We start from the raw sequence: 21,179 nt of genomic DNA, 5'->3' as shown, positions 1-21,179 counted from the left end.
GTAATATGACCTATGGCGGATAATTCTAATTGTTTATAATACTAAAATATTTCAGGAGACACTCAAAAGCTAACATTAGTAACACCAGCTATCTAATGGGATGGAACGTTATATGAACGTTATATGATACATAATAGATGTATTTTCTGCATTTTTATACCCCATACATATTATAGCACTCTTTACAGAGAACATTTAGCTGCTCATGTCAGTCAGTACATTGTACGATCACCTGCTGTTGCTCAGAAGGATTGTCCGTGATTGCTTTGGGTCACAGTAGAAACAAATGAGTGATGTACAGAGAGGCTGCTCACATATTGCCAAGCAGTGGGATCTGTTCTATGGAGAGGAGAGTGAAGAGTATGAGCAGGAGGCACCCTTTTGTGGGACAACAATAGTATTTTTAAGGGGTTGGTTAATAAATGATCTGGCAGTTTGTCATATTGTGAAATGGCTTTGTGGTAGAACTATATACTAAAGAAAAAAGGTAGCATCTGTTAGCAGATATTTGAAAAATCTAGGACAAATTATTATTATTAGCCAGTATTTATATAGCATCTACATATTACGCAGCGCTTTACAAAGTCCATAGTCATATCACTGTCCCTTAAAGAGGATTACAATCTAGTGTCCCTACCATAGTCATTTGTCATCAAAGATACATTTTTAATCTAGTCCTTAATAAATAGATATTCTACTTTTTATGTTTATGCCTTAACGGTAAAAAAGTATTTCAATGCATTTAATAAAGATTATTATCATCAATTTTACGTGACAAAAAGTCCTGACATTTTTGAATAAGCTAAATAGAGTTAAATTCTATAAAAAATAATAATTTTTAAAAATAGTACAAAAAAAAGTTTTCAATTCTGAACCACTATAGTCATGCAAGCTTATTTCACTAAATGAATATCAATAAATAATTTGCAGCAGCCCATCACAACAAGGCAGCAATCATATTTCATAGCAGCTATTCATCTCTGCTCTTTGTACTACCTTTGTAAAGCCCTTTTTTGTTATTTTAAAGAAAATAATTTATATCACCTTTAATATGTTTAGATTTGAAAGCTATATTGTTTCAGAGCTGTGCAAACATTCTATGGCTAAGTCAATGATATAAATCTCGCAAGGTGTAATTCTATAAATCTACTATGTGTCAGCCAACTACTTAATATCCCCTTTTTTTCATCTCTTTCCTTAGAATTATTCAGTTCTGGATATGAGACCACCACCAACTGTCATCACTTTGAACAATGCCATGTACTGGCAGGAATTTGAGGAGGCATGTGTCTATGAGTGTCTAGATGGTAAAGACTGTCAAAGCTTCTTTTGTTGCTACGATGAATGTAAATCTGGCTCATGGAGAAGAGGTCGGGTACATATAGACCTTCTAGAATTGGACTCATACTCCAGAGTCTTTTTTCCAACATCATTCTTGTTATTTAACCTTGTATACTGGGTTGGATATCTTTACCTATAAAGACTCGCATTGTGAAGACTGCCTTTATCTGAATCAGTCTGACAAACAAAGCTGAAGGATACAAAAGACTTTTTTTCTCCTCAAAGGAATCATGTTTGAGGTCGACTGAGCAAGAAAAAAAGGACTCTATTTAAAGAGTTTAATTATGAAATGTTACTACCGATGCCTAACTAATTTTTACCACAAGACAATACTTATAAATTCTTATATACTAAAAATCTATATTTGGCATAGAAAAATTACACTGAAAAATATCATTAAGTTATATTGTACGTACACAAAACGTAAAGAAAGATATAATTGAACTCTTTTATTAAAAAAAAATATTAAACATTTATATATAAAATGAAGTACATTTTTTATTAAAGGATAACATACCTGATCATTTTAAAATAAAAGCCATGTTTATCTTTTTGTAAGTGGTATAGATGTTACATAAAAGGATGTACTTTTTTTGAAAATACAAGCACACTAACTTATATTTGCTTTACAGAAGGTGAAACAAAATTCTCATGTTTACAGAGATTCATTTCAGATTTACAAAGACTCATTTTGAAAAAACAAAACACTATTTATAGATATATTGCGCATACTCTTGTAAGACTACCTAGTCCTAAACAAAGAAAGAAGAAGAATAACATCTTTTTATATTGTGATTTTTTTTTCTACAATTACCCTTCAATTACAATACTCCTGATTAACAGTGATTTTTGTCACAATGGCTATTTACCATGGTGCCTACCAGCTGCGTTCTAAACACATATATAAAAAAAATAAAACATCTTTAAATATTTTTTTTTTTTCATTTTTAATGTTTAAACATTTTCAGTCTTTTTACCAGTGCTGTTGACATTTTTACATATACTGTACCTCTAAAACCTCTCATACCTAGCCCATATTGCTTCTGATAAACTAGCTAGGGGAGCAAAAGGATGAGAAATAAAAAAAAAGAACAAATTAAAAAAAATCTTAAGACAACTGCTATCTGGATCTCTTTTAAAGGCAACCAATTAGAAGGTGATTTGACATTCAGGTGAATGTGCCAGCAAGAGAAAAAGAGATGCTTAAACTATTCATGATCAAATGTTTATGTTGGTGTAAGTTTGGGGAAGGGATGCTGGTGAAGCCACAAACCTTAACTGGTGTCTTCTTTTAGGGAAAGCAATAGCAATGTGCTGAAAATATTCAATATTATTCACGTTCCTGGATCGATCTACCAGGAGTACTGAGATGGTCTTATATAACCTTTATGAATAGGAATCTTTAATTCATCTAAAAAATAAATACGCTGATAGGAAACTATCATCCCATGTCTGCATGTACCTAAATCTATATTCATGAAATACAAATTAATTTTGTCTGACCATTCCTTCTAGATTCCAAAGTATTTGGTAAGTAACTGAAACTAAGTCAACCAATATGTAAAACATTTTTAGATGACAACTTTGATCTGCCACAATTTTTTATTTTTCTGTACATTTTAAAAAAATATACCAACTAGACATATGGTCAGGTATCCCAATCCCAGATTTTATCAAGTTATTCAGGCAGTAGGTAGGCAAAAACACTGACTTGTGATAAGTTACATCAGGCTGTTACAAACCTTTTTCAACTTCACCAAAGACAATGTTGCAGAAGATCACAATGTGCCTTTGGCTTGGGGTTCTGTGGGTCAAACCAAGCAATTTTGTTTAAACCCTTTGTTCATGAGTTGCCAAACCAACAGTGAAAGAAATTTAAGGTGGTATTAGGATAGCTTGGAGCCTGCATGTTCATCATTTTTCTAACTAAATGATACCAGTCTGTATTTCACTAAAATTCATGGGTGTTTGCCAAGGGTGTTTGCCAAACCTGCAAATGTGGGAGCTTACATTTCTATGATTTGCTTAACTATATTTATTTTATACTGTGTGCCAGAGTAGACACGCAGTATGACAAAACCGTGGACTACGGCATGGCAGAGAGCTTCTACATAAACTTATTTCTCTATATTGATCTTCTGCTTTACCCCCTGCCGTTCTTGTGCACATCAGCTAAACATACAGAAAAAGGAAAATGCATGCAACAATGACACATGTTTTAGACTGTTGTAATGAAAATCTGCAAATGACAAACTACATCTGAATCTCAGACTTACAGTGGTTGCCAAAAAGTTTCCAATTTTGCTAAAATGCACTCATATAAAAGACTGATCATCTGTAATGTTCTATTACTTGACATTTTCTTTTTGTATATTTCTTCAACTGTAAACTTGTCCAAAGTTTATCTTGGACACTAGAGTGCCTATGTATATGCCAAATTGCTTATAAAGACTGTCAGTTCCTACTTTTTGTGTTACTTGGCATCAAAGCTGATGTTTTTTGTTTTTGACAGTTCACATAAAGTGTAGTTAGAAAATAGTTTCTAAGATGTACATGTTTCCTCATAGTGTTAGAGACCAATGGACTTTTTTTCTGGCAGCACAACTGAAACTGATGTGGGAGAAAATGTAATTGTGTCTTAGATACACAAAAGTATAATAATGTCTGTGCATTGGCTACATTGCCTACAGAGGAGACTCTCAGGTAGTATTCCTTTAGAAAAGCAAGCCAATTTTTTGATGTTGGGTGTTCTACAATCACCTAGCCAAAAATGTGTACACTTGTATTTAGGACCTAACAGAAACAATTCCCTATCCCAAAAGACAAAGCTCATACAACTACATTCAGGTGTTTATTCTATCTAAAACTAGAGTTTTTAGTGTGGTTTCTGCTTCTTCATGTCCGCTAACTGCTTCCTCAGAGGAGAAGCTACAAGAAGCTTCTCCCCATGGAAGCCATATAGAGAATGAATGAGGTTGGCAGTGAGTGGTACCAGTACAACTCACGGTACAGTACCAGTACCATTACCAGTACAACTCAACTTCATGGTTTAGAACCAGCAGTGCGGTGTGAGTGACTGATCAGTTGGCAAAGTCTTAGCCTCAGGAAATGTGTGGGATTGCCTAATCCTGCATTGGTTAAATGAATAAGCCTGTTGAATTTAATTACTATTTCTAGACATTGCTTCTTTAAGCATATACAATTACATTATTATACTGGTTGCCTGGTTGGTGTTCTGAACCTCTGCATTTAATACCTTCTGAATTCCTGATCCAGAATGGGTATACAGCTCAGGTGTTCAGATAACTGCAACATATTTTTTCACACAATTATCTGCATGCTTGGATTAGATGTGTGACTGACACTTCTTACACTAAAAGATGGGCTGTACATCCAGACAAATAAACATTCTTTAGAACTGGGCAAGGACAGCTACGGAATCTCTCAGTAATAGGTCAGCTTTAAAAGAAATATATTGTTTGCTTATGTCTCCAAAAGTTGGTGAACTTGTATAGTTCCTGGCATTAAGGACCTGATTTATTAAAGCTCTCCAAGGCTGATGAAGATACACTTTCATCAGTGAAACTCCAGCAAACCTGGAATGGATTTCATAAAAGTCATTTTATGCTATTTGCTAGCAAATGTTTTGAATCTTGGACCAGATCCATTCCAGGTTTGCTTGCTCATCCAGCTTCACTGAAGAAAGTGTATCCTCTCCAGGATACACTCAATTAAACTCCACTAACAATGTGTGTTTCCATAGTGCAGTTTCAAAAATATTTCTCAACAGCCCTAATATCCTCATGACCTATATTTTCCTGTCCTACATTGTATTAATGTGAGGGGTTTTTAGATATGAACATTCGGCCTAACGTATCTTCAAAACTGGAGAATATAGACTATCATGAGAATTATCCAGGTTCTCCCATGTCATGGAGAGTTTTAGTAAAATCAGGCCCATTGTCAAAGAAAGCTCTGCTGGTCAAAAGGAATGGTATAATGGTATACTCTTGTGTCTAACTGGTCTCTTGGAACAAAAACTTTTTTTTTTTTTTGAGAAATGCTGTTCATGCAATAGATAGGCTTATTATTTTGTTGGTGGCCATACTGAGAGCCATGTCCCTGAGATTGATAACCTTTACTATTTTTAACTTTTTTATTGATAACCAGCAATTTCTAATAACTGTTATTGCAGTTCAACAAAAGTACCCAAATTAATTATAAAAAGTCCCTCATTTAAACAATCATATCTTTTTAAATAATGATGCAATATAGATTGTATTTTCCTTCCTTCTTACTGGATTCAGCATCAGAATGATAATATGTAAAATAATAAATAACTAATAGCCAGTTTTATCTTTAAAAATGGCATTTTTCTCTAAAATAAAGAAAAGTGCACAGTCATATGACACATAAAGAGAAAAATTTCAATTGCCAGTGAAACAAAATTATACACTTAATGTACAAGGCACAGATCCATACAATGTAAATAATGAGAGATAACTTGGCAACAGCAAGAACAGCATTGGTGAGCAGACCAGCATCAGCAATGGCAGCCAATAAATCTTTAAAGATAGATAAAAGTATTTTCAGTGGTTCCAAACTCTTTAAACAAGATTGCAAAAATGGATTTCTAGAACTGCTATAAGAGCAGATTTTAAACATCCACTCATCTTTATCCCATTCATCTCTTATCATTTGATCAGTTTATTTTTACTTGAGGTAAATTACCAAAACTACAACTGATACATTATGCACACACAATTAAAATTAGTGTTATGAGACTTAGTTAAGTCTTTTAATTTTCAAACTGTCTGTTGATTTCTTTTATTTGGTATCTGGATTGGCAATTCACTTTAGATTTTACCTTCAAAGTCTGTTTAGAAGGGCAGTTCAATTCTTCTTTCAGGAATTTGTAAAGGGTTTATCTCCCTTCAAAAAAAACAAACATGATGATGTAGTTTGCCGAAATCAGATGTACAGTTAAGTGGTTTTCATGTGTGTCCTTTGATTTGTTTTTTTCTGAGTATAATTGTTAAAGATCTATGTTTTATAAATACCTTTTTAACATTTTGTTTGTCTTGATTTGTTTATTTCCAGATAATTACTTTACTTTTAAATGAGACATGGGCCTAACTGTTTCAAGCAGGTATTTAACTACTGATGATTGGTTCTTTAGGCTGCCTGCATGCTAACTTACTTAACATGTCCCCATTACGTTTAAGTAACTGTCTAAACAAAGCTAGTATAGTCAATCCAGAGACCGGGCAATGACAGCTGCAACAGTTTGGCAGCCAACTAAACCTGTCAATGACAGGTATAATAGGGCTGAGCCAATCCAGCTGCTGGACGTTGACAGCTGGGCTAATTGATTCTTACTAAGTTTAGAGCTCTCCCAACCTCAGGTCAGAACTTTGAGCAATCCAAGTTCTGATTTGACAAACTTTAGTAAAGTAGGACTTAACCACTCTGGCTGCCAGGATATAAGAGCTATTTGTCCTTCAGCCTAAAATACCTTCCAAATTGGAATTTGGATTGCTTTAATTCAAAGTTCTCATGTGAGGTCGGTATGGCTTGATCTGAGTCATAATTAAATTGATCAGAACTACCCGACCATCACTAGTAGCCAGCATTGCCTGTATCCACTCTGGAGCTAATCTTTTCCCATTACTGATCTACCACACCATGTTTCAGACATACCTTGTGTTTCTGTATGGAGATGACCATCTTGGCAGAGGCATGGCTTGGCTTGCTCTAGTCAGAGTTGCCTCCTGATGACTGGTGATTAAATGTTTATTGGGAATAAAATAAACAAGAAGCACCAGAAGTGGAGGGAGACCACATCCATAAAAACATAAAGCAAAAGCCGTAAGATTCTGGGAAAGTTTTCTTTCTCCAGCAGTGTGACATTAGCAAGTCTCTCTCCATATCTTGTTAAAATAATAGTAATGGGCAATGAAACTGAATCATTATCCAGAGTCCATATTTGATTTAAGGAGTAGCGTGTTTTTTATATATATATATGCATGGAGAATACAGAGTCAACCAGATATTATTGAGCAGAATATTCTAAAGGCTATATGCATGAAAGTAACTATTGTACCCTTCAGTAGTAGTAGTTTTTTACTTTACATTGTCCAATCAGCCCGCGTCTTATCTGGTTATCTAGTTATCCAATGTTCTATATTAGTCTATTATCTACTATTCTATACTATTATATATACTATTCTTTATCTAAAAATGTTATTTATTCCTCTACAAATCTCCACCGATGATCAGATATAGTGGCTGTCCAATATAAGTGCCCAGACACTGTAATATGCTAGAAAAAGCATTGCTATTTTTAAGAGAAATTCTTGGAAAAGGATAACATTTTCAGGGTGCTGCTTAGGTCCAATTAGTAACACTAGATTTTCCCTATAAAATAGCAAATTTTTACCTTTTGACTTCAACCCACTTTCAGTATTTACAACAGAACAGCTTTCAGTATTAATGATCAAACCTTTTTGTACTAAGCAATATGAATAATGGGCCAATTTTTAAATGTTTTCCCACATACTTTAGACCACTATTATCCAAGATTTACACAATTTTCTAATTGGATACAGCTGGAAAAATGTGTCAGTCTAAGATGGATGTTTTGTGACCCCTGAAATGACTCCCTTTTTATTCTGGATTAAATTTACTTGTGGCAAACAGCTAAATATACAGCTTAAATTCATATGGAAATTCTTACCACCAGTTATTATTTTATTGTCCATATAGCTCTAACAAAAAATAAAGTTAGATCCTTGATTCCCACCGAATCTGTGGTACATGGCCAAAAACATTTGAGATATCCCATCCTGCTGATTGTACAATGAAGAAGCAGGAGCACAATTATATGGTCATCCTTTTGTTTCCACATCAGGCAGATTGTGGCACTAATTCGTGTTTTCCAGGAGAATAAACACACACTTTAAAAAGTACAGAGGGATTCACATATAGATCTTGGTTTATACTCAGGTCACACAAGTAGTTGGCACTGTGTCCTCATGTAAAGTCTGTACCAACTCCTGCTATCAGAGACAAAAGAAGTAAGATTGTTACACCTTTTACATGAGGAGACAGCACCATCTATTGGTGCCTAACAATAATAAATAATAAAAATTACTTTATTATAAATAGTATTATAACCAAATCAGAAGTACAACATAACATGTAAAAAAGCAGAAAATATGTACAGAATAGGCTGATGTAGTTTTAAATGTTCCCATTTTAAACAAATATTTTTAAAGTAACCTGCCTTAGATGTGTTTATTTAAGTTAATTTCATTGACTTTTCTATTGATTACTGCTCTGAATGTAAGCAGTGATGGGCACAATTTGTGCTCTAGGTTTATTGTTGGCCCAATTACCAAGTAAAACTAAAGAAAAAAAAGAAAAAAAATGCAGCCACTACATCTAAGGACTGGTAAGTTGCAATATATTCAACTTTGATCCTAGGGTTTAGATACACTAAACAATTAGTTGGAAATTAGGCTAATTGTGTATTATTATTTAACTAGACCTTACTTCCTTATTTTTTACTTATTTATCATAAAATATTATTTTGAAAATAGCCATTAAATGTAACTAATGTGTAATTGAATTTAGCACTACAGGGATAGGGGCTGATAGGGTTACCTCTATGAATTCCAGTTTTGCTTAGCAGGATAAAAAGATCCCTTGTGTGCATTGGTAGAAAACAACCTCTGATGAGTGGTTGGCAAGGTGAATGACTCATTATAAGCCTAAAAGAGTGAAATACCTGTAATTTTGAAAGTGGAACACAAGTGTCAAATTATAAAATAATGAGAGACTGAATTAGCTGATATAACTGTATGTGGCAAATTAGTATACATCAGAGAACAACGGTTTGTCACTAATAATAATGAAGGAGAGAGAAAAAGTGACATTTTCTTAAGCATAATTATAAAAGCATTCATAAAATACTGCACTGCTTAAAGAACATTAACTATATGCTTCAGACAAGGTTTAAGGGATGCAAATATATTTTTATGTTTTTATTCCCTACCTACAAAAGGCTGCAGTTGTAAATTCAAAAGCTTTACATCATTTATGTATTCCACAAGCATATTTCAGTTTCACTAATGATAGGACCTTAAAAACACTTTTTCTTCTTTCAGAACAGTGAACAGCCTCCTGTCCTCAGAGTGCATACAGCACCAAATTTAGTTGACTTTATATTCCTGATTAAATCAAATATTTTATTGTTCCAGTTTGTTTTGCAAGCAATTCCCACAATGATTGCATACTAATCGGCTCCTGAGAGAGGCTTTGCATTCACATCATCATGTTACATTACATTATTTCATGGCAACACTTAATCGTTTGGCCTAATGAAATGCAACTCCCATGCTTTCCAATTATCTTTGGAATTGTAAATAATTATAAGAACTGTATCCATAGCCACAGATTTTGGAATGACAGCACTATATTTCTCATTTCTTTATTTTGATAGGTAGCAAAATTATCTAGATAGATAGATAGATAGATAGATAGATAGATAGATAGATAGACACATTGATAGATAGATAGACAGATAGATTCTCTTTTTTTGCCTTGGTCACAATTGCCACAGGGATGAAAATATAAAATGTACATTTTTTACTAGATAGTTAAAGGATATTTTACAAGTAGAAATGTTAAAAGCTACATACACACGTCAGATAGTAGTCACCTGGGATGAATGGTCATGCTCATCACTCATCACATCAACTATCACAAACGATTGTTTCTAGTGATTGTCATCTGATTTCTATCAGACGTCTGTAGAAGGCTTTAGTCAAAATTGTACTTACTTTGGGCACATTTCCTTATTTCCTTGTGTATCTCTCCCACAATAGACCCAATGATTACAATTGTATTAATTCCCTATTCAAAATTATTTTGAAAATGTTTAGTTTAGACATTTACCAACTATAGGAATTTGGAAAAAGTACTTACCGCTCCGTTTTCAGCTAACATTATTTTTATTTCAGATTTATTGGCCTGTTTTGCTTTCTTTCAATTCTAAAATAAGTTCATTCAATATAATTTATACCTTCAATTTTTCAGAAAGCTTCTATGTGTGAAATAATTTATGACAATATGCTAATCTATATAATCCCAGCAGTTATTTCTTCACCATAGCTTTTACTCTTCTCTTTTATATAAGTTCCCTCAAAGGTCAGGATATTTGGCAGCGGGCAGTGATTTATGGGAGCCAAAGTGAGATTTTAAACATTTGTTGGATTGACAGACTTCTCTAAAGTGCTTCCCCTATTTTCCCACTTCTCATTCTGTGTCTCCTAAATAATGAATATAATCTTTAACAATGCCATTAGCAGCTGTGATTTTCAAATCATTTCTTGACACATGGTACTTTTGTAGATGGAACTTAAATACAACTTTAGAACTTACACTTATGTATTTATACCAGGATAATTTGATTTATAGTAAAATAAAATATAACTTCTTTAAACCATCATATTGCTTTGCATAGGATTATAGGACACTGTATAGATAAATCAAAAATATTCCAAAAATATTGATGCTTAAAATGGAACTATAGTTTAGGTTACGTCTTTTTTTCAGACTGTTCTTTAAAGTTTACCTCAATAAACTTGTTGGTCGCGTAATACTGTTAAATTAATATATAAACAAATGCTTTTAATAACATATTTGGGGTGCTGTGCTTCTGCAATTAAAACAAAATGACACATACTGATTTTTCACTGATGCCTTCTAAGTCAACATCAATCATAAGGAGCAATGACCTGTCACTGGTAACCTGCTGAACACTCAATACTACATGACAGATCTTTGTACTGCAGTCCTAGTACATGGAATAAGTGTTGTCATTTACCAGATTTGGTAAAAGACATCATCTGAGATTCCCAGCTATAGAAGGGGGGACTGTCATTGACACTTCAAGAAAGCTGAGCTTAGTTTAAAGCTCCAAGAGTGCACTATGGATAAAGAAAGACAACGTATGACGAACACCCACTTTTCAACTTGAACCCAGGGCAAGAGCTAAGTCAAACCTCACCGCTATTAGCCTTAGTTTCTAAGAAATAGAATAAATGGCCAGGAGGTTGAGCTTCCCAGCATTAACCAACAGCTAAAATACCATTTTGGGGTGGATGAATGCTTGCTAAAAATAAATAAGCTACAGTGACCTCTTTTTTAGTCTTTTTCAAACAGGGTTCCCCCAGAAGTTATTAGGGGTTTCATAAGCCATGACTGCTCAGGTCAGTTACCGCTGATACCAATGATCATTTTGGCTATCCATAAGGATGGCATTTTTCCCACTGGCCGCCAATGTAAGAAGCATCCTTCCTACAGACCACCACACTAATGTACTGTGAGCTGTGGGAATCTTTTTTTTTTTAGCAGGGTTTTCCTCAAGACCCTAAAGTTAATTCAAATGCTTTCAATGTTAAAAAGATAAAGAAACACTAATCTAACCTAAACCACCAGGTAAATTATTGTGTATTTTAAAATATGGATGTACTTGTCACATCATCTTTGTTATTGGATACTGAAAATCCATAGCATGCAGTGCCGGTGCTTGGTAAGTCATTGGGCTGATCAAACATATCAAATCAGTACATATGAATCTTCTCTTATAATTTGTTTCAGTACTTCAGGGATCAGTGAGTTTTTTGTCTTCGTTACTGATCATAATACCAGTATTATTAGTATGTATGGTATATATTTACAATTTCCTAGTGATGATGTCCTTTATGCCAATATGTGTACAGTTGACAAACGAAAATCCGACTATCGAAAATTTGTTTCCCTCAGTTTTCAGGCATGAATTTAAGATCGTATTTTCAAAACAGGGACTGCAGTACACTGTTTGGCCACTGATGTTTTGATGGAGCTGTTCTGCAGAAACAGCTGTTAGGTCTTGCTTACTACACTAAATACACATTGAGACGTTCCTGCTGCCTGCTCCCCAGAACTGTGCCAGATGTCCACAGATGCTGCAAGAAGAAGGCTGGCCTGTGTGCGGAGATAAGTATACCTTTCAAAAATCCAGAATTTTTGAAAATCTGGCACTCCTTTGGTCCCAAGTTTGCCAGATTTTTGAATGTCAACTGTATGTGAAAAAAAGCAAGCTCCCTGATTTATTGTTTTCTTTACTCAAATCAAAGAACAAGGATGGATTGTACAGTAGAAAACTAAATTAATCAATAACCTGTACTAAAACAAATGATAGCTACATACATGTTTTCCCTACACCCTGCCTAAAATATCTCCACCATTTCTTCATATCAAAATGACAGCACATGGGTAGGCCACTCTGTTACCTTTAAATTGCTTGTCACTGCATTCTCCTGCAAAATTAAATAGGAGGAATTGTTAAGCCTTTCAGATTTTCTTTCTGGAGAAACCTTGCCCTGAAAGGCAATGCCTTAGCTCTGTACTGATTATATGACATGTCAGCGGCTCTACACCTAAGCCTCTTGGTCTTTGCAGAACTGTGAAAAAACAAATCCTACAGCTTTTAATCAAAGTCATTATAATAACTGGTGAGCCGTACACTTAATGCAAAGATGCTATTCTGTGATGTAATTGATTTATTGTAAAATCTTTGTACAATATTTAAAAATAGGCTAAATCAAGATGAGCAAATCTTTTGAAACATGTCCTGACTATGAACTGACAAAATAGGGGGCAGTGATATGGATTTAGAATGTTTTTGTTGGTCCTAAACAGCCAATTAAAAGTAAATATGATCTTTGTGCTAAATCCTAGATGCTGATGTCAATGGTGAGCAAGGCTCTCCAATAAATGCTACTTTATGTACAGTTCTTGTACCCTGACTCAACAATGACATATATTGGAGCATTAACTGTCACTTCACTTCATTTGGTCTATAATTACAAAGATTATAGTAAGTAATTAATTAGAAATGCACACTTACTTCAGCAAATTGCACTTTAGTGAGCATAAAGCCAATTGCAAACCCCAGTTGGAATGAAAACAGTGGAACATTTAGTAACTCTAGACAAGTTAGGCTACCCTCAGACATTGCTAGCAGCAATAGAAATGCTGCAATTTCATACATTCGTTCATCTCAGAATTATTGTTTCTTTCATAAACCAATCCTTGTAAGGTGGAATGTTGAGTTCCTATTTTATGAAACAAACTGTCTTTTTACCATATCGATTTGTCATCTTAATAAAGTAAAACCATTGTGTACAACATACATCTGTATTTTCTATATGTTCCGGGAATTTATGTTTAAATATTATCTAGTACCTAAATAATTTTTTGATGCACAATTTTTCAGTAATTACAGTTTATAGAAAGATCTTTGGAAGGAAAAAAAAAGAGAAAGAAATGTTAATTCAACCAGGTACTATACGTTATTTGTGAGAATCTGTAGAAAAGTCCATTGCAGTCACTGCAAAGTTTAATCATCCTATGGTATAAAAGAAATATAGATCCTTGATAAAATTATAGTCAAACTGTCTGTTTTCTCATCCTTGTTCTAACTTTTTGTACAGCACCTCTGCTGACGTCAGTTTCTCATCAGGGAGTAGTGTCCAGAAAGCCAAGGTATAGAGTCAGACAGAGGAAGCAAACCGTTTACACAATTCGCATTTATTGTGTAAATGTCCCGGAAGTCACCACCGCTCAGGAGCGGCTGTCCTGCTCCTACCCTGAGCATAAATAATGGAATTAAAGGGGAATCACAAAGAGAAGAAAAAAAGGGGGTAAAAAGGGGGGGAATTAAAAGGAGGATATAGTGATAGGGGGGGTCACCTCTTTTCAAACAAGATCATTCTAGGGAAGCAGGACATCACTGGGTTAATAGGGGTCACAGCTTCATGAATGATCAGTGCCAGCCCATGGACATATAGCAATCTATCCAGGGGGTCCAGACAAGCTGGAATTTAGCTATGGAGCCTGTGGGTATGGCTGACATTTTCTCGCTTCAGGACCCTGCATATGTTATCTCCCGCCTGCCATTTAGGAATAAAGCCTATTTCATCTGCTGATACCAGGTGATCAATGCCACGATTCATGTAGGAGAGCACAATGGCCACAAGAAGCTTGACTTCCAGGTTGGGCAAAGAAATTGGCCTGTAGTTGGACCTGGACGGTGTCATAGTTTCACCATGAAATCACCAGAATGTTGCTGGAGCATATCAGTAAGATGGGAGTTTTGGACACAAGCACAAGATCAATGCGAGAGAATTGCTCCACGAGAAAAGTGTATGTAATCTAGTTTAGATAGGTGCATCTCCCGCCATATGTCTGCCAACATCTCGGTACCGAAGAGATCCAGAAGTACTGTAAGAGCAAGGAGGTTGTCTCTCTATGCTGCATGGACAGATTGTGTAAGCTCTTTTTATCCAGCCACAGCATCAGAGTGACATTAGTGTCCCCTCAAAAAATGAGGGTGCCCTGTACATGCTTATGCAGCAAGTGCAAAAAATGCATAAAAAAGGGCACCTTGTCCTCATTAGGAGCAGAATAGGAGACAAGTGTCACCTTTGCATCATTAAGGCTGCCGAGGTCTGCTAGTTTGGTATATACAGTGAATAGTACAGATTTGTGAAAGCCAATGAGAAATCCTCTAGGTGTTAGGGTACAAGGCGTAGAAGTACCATGGGCGGGAGGAAGTGGAGAAGTGAGTTTTTTGTAGACAAATTACATCAGCTTTATGGGCATGAAAGTAGCAGAAGGCCTAAGAGCGTTTTATTGAGGTGTTTAACCCCTGGACCTGGAGATGATGAATACCATTTTTGTGGTAGGTGTCCTGTGTGCCTTCTAATGTGCCCCCAGTGGCTATGCATTGTCCATGGGCTGTGTGTGACCTGGCGTATCAGGGTTGTGTGTAGGGGGACGAGGGAAAGGGGAGGCAAACAAAACTTTGCAAAGAAAAAAGAGATTCTCGAGATACCTGAGAAAGAATAGGACAACAAAAACAACATATTACTAAATTGTAACAAAAAACATGTGCAAAAGATGGTGGCAAAAGATGGTGGGCCAGGGGGTCCCTGTCAACCTGTGGTGTGGTAATTGTTTTCCCTCAAAATATTGTAAACAACAGGGGAATAATCCAGAGATAGGTGGCATTCACAGTGGCTACCACACTTGAGAAAATGCAATAGTAAATCTAGTACCATTACTATCAACTACAGCAGGACCAATATTGAGGGTAACAATTCTAGGGACTGAGGGTCTACTATAACTGGCTCAATCTAAAAAGCATTAACTAGTCTAATCTAGACCATCTGTTTAACCCCCTAGTCTTAATCCCGATTCGGGGGATTTTCCATGCAAAAAGCCTTAATCGTAAATCACACCCAGGGTTGCTAAAAAGATTTAAAAAAAACACTTACCTTGTACCGTTGTCATTCCCCAGTATCCTGCTGGTCCCCGCAGGTCCTCAAGACATGTCTTCTCCCTCCGATCTTCAGCCAGCGAATGCAGAGATGATCTCCAGGGTTTCCTGGTGATGTCGGTGCATGCGACGGTGCGGGTGGGCGGAGCCATAGGAAATTGAAATAATTTTGTAATGGATTCAATACAAAATAACTGCATTGAGTTCAATACAATGAAATCTTGATATAATATATTATATATATATATATATATATATATATTATACATGGTACTGTATTTTTTTTTTTTTTAGATTTTTGTGTTTTTTTACTTAAAGTTTATTATTCATAATATATTTAATATTGGACATATGAGTTATGGCTAAGAATTATAGGCCTACAATGTGTGGAAATACAGACAGAATTAGAAGCTAGGGGGGTTAACAGTTTAGGACCTTGAGGTAGGTCAATAAAGAAAATTCCCCAATAATGGGTAGAGGACAAACTGAACACCTCCAGGGAAGGCAGTCCAGGAATGCTCAGGTCTTCTTCCTTGGTGAGGCTGGTGGATGAGATGTCTTGGGTGAAGATCCAGCAGAGTGGTGCAGCAGCTGTACCTGCTGTTTGATCTGTGTCAGCTTTATGGCCCTGCAGGATGGTGGTGACGTTGCCCTTTCGAATTTTCATCTATACTGTGCGATGGCCCAACTCTCTTAGCTCTTAAAGAAATGATCTATGATCCATTTGACTGTGGAGTCAAGTGCTGCTTAGAGGATCCAGTAGTGTACCGGTAGTCCTTTGGGGTCTGTAGGAAGCTGTTGTGGCGAGTGAGAAAGAAAGCTCCCCACAAAGAGGTTAGATTCACTAGATCTTTCCTCTGTATCATGTCTTGCAGGAAAGCTGACAAGCACCATCTTGCCTGCTGCACAGGTCAGATAGAGCCTTTGGGAAATATCTCTCTGCAGTGAGTGCGTTTGAAGCTAATCCCTTAAAATAGCTTCATACATTAATGAAACACCCTATTTCCTAAGAAAGATATTTATGATGATTGATGTGATAGCTTTACCTATCATTTAAAGACTGCCACTCTACATTATTTTTATTGAATCTCTTGTCTAGAGTGTCACTTTGAGAGCATTACCAGTATACCTTAATATTAGACATACTTTGATAAAGACAGAAAAATATTCTTTACAAGCAAAGCTGTCTCTTGGTTAAATAAAGAATGCTTTTTCTTTGTTTTGTTTTTTTTTGTTTATTTCAAGGAATAGTAAACAGAGGTAATTGTTTAAAAGGTTTGTTAGTTCCAAGTCTTTCTAAGCAAAATCCTCTTCCTAGTTTTCATTTTTGTGGTTTCATTACATCATTTCTTTCTGTCACATATACCTATACATTTTTTTCTCTTTTTTTTTTCTTAACAGAATTAGCCATTACTCCTAAAATTTAGCAGCCACATTGATATGATTGGTGTCCTTTTGTCTGTTTTACACACTTCTCTATCTTCTACACTTTCTGTATCTCCTATATGCTGATTACTTTTCTCCTTTTTTATTCTATTTGCTTCTGCAGTTAACCATATTGCTTTTCTCTGTTCACTGTACCTAATTTGACTGACATATAATCTAGTTACCTATTGGATGGCAAACTATAGTAGCACCAACTGATTACTGACTCCTGACATTTTTTCCAACCTCTTTGTACGTTTTACGGAAATTCACCTATTGAAGCAATGTTTCTCCTTTTAGAAAAGAAATATGTTTTTTTCTGCATATGATCTCTAAGGCAGTAAGTCTAAATTTTAAGAAAATATGTCAGAATTCTAAGATAATACATCAGAACTGTAACACTTTCGTGCATAATTGTATATATATAAATGAAGTGCTACTTTATTTCACAGAAGAACATACCAAGGATGGCGAATATATTTTGTAACCTTCATGGGACAATTAAACTGATTGTGCCCTTAGAAACTACTTTTATCTTTTACCTTCTGCCAAGAGTCCAAGGCATGGAATAGTTAAAAGGCAACAAAATTATCCTGGAAGGAAAGTGTCCTGGAAAGAATGGGTGTGCATGGCACTCCATTACTTTTATAGGCCAGAAATTGAGGATGGCTGTAGAGCACCTGGCCACTGATAAAAAAAAAATAAAAAAGGGGGAGTTGCAGCCTGAGGCCAGGTAGTCCAGGTGAAAAGGCTGTGTATAGTCTGTATGCTAGAAGAGCCTAGGAGGTCTGCCAAAGTTTAGGTCTGCAGGACCACTAACTCCAAAGAGTGTCAGAGAAAGAGCCAGAGGCTAAGTTTTGTGTTTATGCTCTAAAGGACTGTAATGAAACCGATCTCCTACAAAGGGAAAATCCTGGAAGTTGCCTATTTTGTGGCTGTTTTTATGAATAAAGTGGGCTAAGTGCCCTGAAATGTGCAATTTCTCTCTGCAGTGAGTGTGTTTGAAGCTAATCCCTTACAAAAGCTTCATATATTGATGAAACAGCTTATTTCCTAGGAAAGATATTTATGATGATTGATGAGATGGATTTACCTATAATTTAAAGACTGTCACTCTACGTTATTTTTATGGAATCCCTTGTCTAGAGTGTCACTTTGGGAGCATTACCAGTATACCTTAATATTAGACATACTGCCTTTTATAAAGACAGTAAACTATTCTTTACAAGCAAAGCGGTTTCTTGGTTTAATGAAGAATGCTTTTTTTATATCTAATCTAATACTTATCAGAAGTAATTGTTTAAAAGGTTTGTTAGTTCCAAGTCTTTCTAAGCATAATCCTGTTCCTAGTTTTCATTTTTGTGATTTCATTACATCATTTCTTTCTGTCACATATACCTATACATTTTTTTCTCTTTTTTCTTAACAGAATTAGCCATAACTCATAACATTTAGCAGCACCAATTATATGATTGGTGTCCTTATGTGTGTCTTTACACACTTCTCCATCTTCTACACTTTCTTTATCTCCTATTTGCTGATTATTTTTCTCCTTTTTCATTCTATTTGCTTCTGCAGTTAACCATAATGCTTTTCTCCTCCATTCACTGTAACTCATTTGTCTGACATACATTCTAGTTGCCTACTGGATGGCAAACTATAGTAGCACCAACTGATTACTGACTCCTGACATTTTTTCCAAACTCCTATTCCGTTTTAACCCCTTGTCTAGAGTGTCACTTTAAAAGAATTACCAGTATACCTTAATATTAGACTTGGGACTGCCTTTGATAATGACAGTAAAATGTTCTTTACAAACAAAGAAGTCTCTTGGTTTACTGAAGAATGCTTTTTTTATCTTGCTATCATTTTTACTAATTAATTTTTTTAATGTATTTGTTTAGCTATAATGGCTTCACAGAATCATTATATTCTATTATATTTATACTACCAGTTTTTCCTCCTAATTAAAAGTCAAACAATATTATCATTATTGTAAGACATTTATTCATGCAGATCTGTAAAAATGTTGAAGAAAGATCCACTCAAATACAATATTCTTTTCTGTAGATATATCATTGGCACCTGTGGCACCCTATTTTGGAACTTTATATCAGTACATTTAGAATAACAGCAGATTTGTACAAGGACATCAGTAATTTATTTCCTGGAAACAACCAGCTGCCTAATTTTAGATAGAAAAGTACTTTGATTTCATTATTATTGCTTTGCTTGAATTAGAATGTTCGAACTATTACCTCTTTTTCTCAGTTAGACATGTTTTAGGCATTATTATAGACATAACTGACTGATGAAATATAGACAAGTGCTATAACCCAATCCATCAAATGCTGTTATATATTTTTAAGACAATACTAATGTGACTTTTTGTATTGTTTCACATTTTCTCAGAGATATGAGAGATATGGAGAGGGTAGAAGGAATGAGTGGCACCCTGCTGCACTCTCCTCCCATCACTTCCACTGTGGGTATGCATCGTCTGTCGTTCATGAATCCATCAAGATGGATCCATAAACGTCAGGTGGCCTTGCCTATTTCTTGCCAGCACATTGTCAAAAATGCCAATTTGTATCTTTTATATTTTAACAATTTCTTGTTTATTTTCCATGTAGTGTTGGAATTTGCCAATTTTCCTATGCATTTTCAGGGGTCAGGGGTATTTGTTTATGAAACTATTTTACTATCATTTATTCCTTCTTAGGCCTGTCACTATCAAACCATCTCACTCCCAAGTTCCAAGATAACTGAACAGACTGATTGGTTGCTAGGGGTAGCTTGTCACGACATAGGAAAGTTTTCTTAAAGGTAGATTTTTATTTCAAGCAAATTTTGTCTAAGCAGCTGATTGACAGTAAGAGTATAGTCCCTTCCAAGACAATATTTTCTATTACCAGATAATGTTTCTTCTAACATTTAGATCAGGGGTCAGCAAACTTTTTTGGCTTCTAGGACATTTTAGGAGGTCAAGAGTTGAATGCGGCTCTGGAGCCGCAGGTTGCCGACCCCTGCCAGCCGGGATTAGGCCGGATCGACCAGGGGGGGGCGCTAGGCCAGAACGGACTACTGGCTAGGCCCACTCTGGCCTAAAGGCCAGAGTTTGCCTACGCCTAATTTAAAATAAAGCAAAGTGTGGAGTTTTCTTTTTTTTGTACATTAGATATACTATAAAATTTTATCAGGTAATCATTTGTGGTAGTTCTCCTACAGGTCATTTTCACAATACCAGTTTTTATATAAGCTTAAGGGAATAAATACTGATTCTGAAGAGTATTAGACCTGTGAGGACTTATTTATTAAATCATTTTCTAATTACTTTTTCTCTATCTATGTCTGAGCGTGAGGTGAGAGGTCACATATGAACCGCACACTTTATAAGAATAAACCAAGGTAATTGACAGAACAGCATTTGCAGGTCAAAAAGTAAACCCTTTAAATTAAGAAATACAGTGCAATCAAACAAAGGAATGATGCACAGCAACCACTATCAAATTATCAGTACTTACCTTCCATCAACTCAAAGCAGTTAGAACAATGACCAATATTGATCTGATACTATGGGATTTTTTCACTTTTTATATCTTAGCCAATAAAATAACCTAATTTTTTCCCCTTTTGGTGTAAGAAAGGTTTAAGTTTTTGATTAAACAATATTAGTATTAGCAAAAAAAAATGATTCAAGGTAGATTTGCATTTTCTCTTCATCTTCAAGTCTTTAGGTTCATGCTTTACTCGCCCTTCACCTGCTTACGGATTTGTACTTATTTATCCATAATGAAATACATAGGCAAACTGTATGGAAACTAATTATGAATTAGATTATCCCCAGCCTTTTTGCAGAATTGTATACAACAGTTGTACTTTAGCTTCTTCTTGCTCAGAGCAAAGAAGAATAATGCCTTGAATTGTGTGCTCATTTGTAATCCTGGAATAATGTCTGGAAGCTGGGTGCACCTGCTATTAGCATTAATGAGATCCTACATGCAGTCTATTACCAGATGCAGGT

General features: G+C 35.3%; 1 protein-coding gene across 1 annotated transcript in view; it reads left to right on the top strand.

The window, feature by feature from the left end:
• The window catches only part of GABRG3 (gamma-aminobutyric acid type A receptor subunit gamma3), a 253,015-nt gene extending 251,039 nt beyond the window's left edge, over positions 1–1,976 (top strand). Inside the window, exon 9 of the mRNA XM_072412880.1 lies at positions 1,202–1,976. Coding sequence (XP_072268981.1) covers positions 1,202–1,480 — 279 coding nt within the window. The 3' untranslated portion in view covers positions 1,481–1,976. The remainder of the gene's footprint in view (positions 1–1,201) is intronic.
• Positions 1,977–21,179: the final 19,203 nt, after the last annotated feature.

Source organism: Pyxicephalus adspersus, chromosome 1 (assembly GCF_032062135.1).
Source record: "Pyxicephalus adspersus chromosome 1, UCB_Pads_2.0, whole genome shotgun sequence".
NCBI lineage: Eukaryota > Metazoa > Chordata > Amphibia > Anura > Pyxicephalidae > Pyxicephalus > Pyxicephalus adspersus.
This window is presented reverse-complemented; position numbering and strand designations above follow the sequence as displayed.